This window comes from Coregonus lavaretus, assembly GCF_964263955.1.
Source record: "Coregonus lavaretus genome assembly, contig: HAP1_SCAFFOLD_123, whole genome shotgun sequence".
Lineage (NCBI taxonomy): Eukaryota > Metazoa > Chordata > Actinopteri > Salmoniformes > Salmonidae > Coregonus > Coregonus lavaretus.
In genome coordinates this window covers 43,947-46,011 of record NW_028165834.1, presented here as the reverse complement: position 1 = coordinate 46,011, position 2,065 = coordinate 43,947, and the positions used below count along the sequence as shown (strand labels likewise).

At 47.2% G+C, this 2,065-nt stretch overlaps 1 protein-coding gene across 1 annotated transcript; it reads left to right on the top strand.

The window, feature by feature from the left end:
- Positions 1-624: 624 nt before the first annotated feature.
- Positions 625-1,737, top strand: LOC311115420 (claudin-10-like; the record flags this gene model as incomplete). Its single annotated transcript, XM_084190599.1, has 3 exons — positions 625-844; positions 1,407-1,568; positions 1,652-1,737. The coding sequence occupies 3 exons, from the start codon at positions 625-627 to the stop codon at positions 1,735-1,737; spliced, it is 468 nt and encodes a 155-aa protein (XP_084046725.1).
- Positions 1,738-2,065: the final 328 nt, after the last annotated feature.

The window sequence follows — 2,065 nt, the reverse complement described above, 5'->3', positions numbered from 1 at the left end:
CATTTATAGCATGTGAAACGAACCTTTGCAACGAGTGGACAACAGTCTTTCTCTATCTATATGTTGAACAGTTGCTTATTGTCCATTTTTCTGTCATACACATGTCAGTGTCTTAGCCCTGTTTCCTGTCCACTAACACACATTTAAAATCCTTTCAATTAGCCCCATCTCCTACTGATCCACTCCCTGACCCCCCCTCCTCTCACTCAAATGACTACTGTGGAGTGACGTGTGTGTGTGTGTGTGTGTGTGTGTGTGTGCGTGGATGGGTGGGTGGGTGGGTATGCGTGTGAGAGAGAGAGGATGTGTCTTTGTGTGTGTGTTTGACTCAGTGTGTGTGTGTCAGTGTGTGTGTCAGTGAGTGATGTGTATCCTTGGGATTGGTCCAAAGGTAGAGGTGCAGAGGCTTGAACACAGAGCCCTCCCTGTTGAGCATAAACCAGGCTACGACATCTTAACCACTGACACACTTCTCCTAATCATTCATCCTGGACTGGCTCTCTGCTCTGCTCTCCATCCACTATCCTTAGCTCCACAGACATACAGCCTCATCTGCCACAACTGCTGCTTACCAGCTTACCTGACCCAGCTCTAGAAGAGTTAGGACAGAACTCTCTGAGGAAGATGAGCAACATGGCCATGGAGATCGTTGCCTTCATCCTGACCATATCTGGATGGATCCTGGTCTGCTCCACGTTGCCTACTGACTACTGGAAGGTGTCCTCCGTGGATGGGACGGTCATCACCACCGCAACCTTCTGGTCCAACCTGTGGAAGACATGCGTCACCGATTCTACAGGAGTGTCAAACTGTAAAGATTTCCCCTCCATGCTGGCTCTGGATGGTCAGTTCAAACTTTAGCTGATTGCTATTTTTGTTGTGCTGTTGTATCGTTGTAATTGTATGTGATTAGGTGTATTTTTGTGTGTGTGTGTGTTTGTGTGTGTGTGCGCATGCGTGTGTGTGTCTGTTTGTGATTGTAATGGAGGTATGTGTGTGTGTGATTTCTTTGACCTAATCACAGATGTCTTACATCTTGAGCATCCGTCCTCTTGGGATGAATGGCTGGCTTTGAAAAAAGTGGTATTTGGAATTTGATATCCCTATTGGTTTGTCGGATTAAGCCCAAGAGCCTCTAAAACATATACTACCAAAGGCCAGAGCAGCATTTGAACCGGGTGTTCAAGCTGCCATTTGAGGATACAATGCTTTTACAGTGGCAATAAGAGGAAAATTGAGAAAGTCAGAGCACTTTTACAAGTGTGAGATAACTCAGTGTTTCTGTCTCTTTATCTCTCGCTCTCTCCCTCACACACACACGCACGCACGCACCCACACACACACACACACACACACACACGCACGCACCCCCACACACGCACGCACACACGCACGCACCCACCCAGCATATATCCAGGTGTGTCGGGGCCTGATGATCGCGTCTGTGTGCCTGGGGTTCTTTGGAGCCACCCTGGCCCTGATTGGAATGAAGTGTACTAGGATCGGAGGCTCAGAGACCACCAAGGCCAGACTAGCAGGCCTCTCAGGCCTTCACTTCATACTCAATGGTGAATATTAATGATATTGTATGCTTTTTGAACTACTCCTTGCTATTTAGACCAGAGCTGAGTCCTCTCTGTTTTCTCTGCAGGGCTCTGCTCCTTGACTGCATGCTCCCTGTACGCACACAGGATCACATCAGAGTTCTTTGACCCACTCTTTTTTGCTCAAAAGTAAGTGTTCAGCTTAACTGTGCTACTTAATGTCCTACTGTACTGCATGTCAACAAATGAAATGCAGTGAGCACATGTATTTATTAACTGGTCACTGGCTTTACTGGCTATGCCCGTCCTCTCGTTGGCAGGTTTGAACTGGGCGCAGCGCTCTTCATCGGCTGGGCTGGCTCTGTGCTCTGCATTTTAGGGGGACTTATCTTCTGCCTCTCCTTGTCAGAGGGCTTCAGGCAAGTTTGTTTGTGTCTACAATTCATTAAATGATGATCAATTACAGAAAATGATTACTTTGATTGACGTGTTTTTTCTCCCTCCCGTTTACTCAATATGTT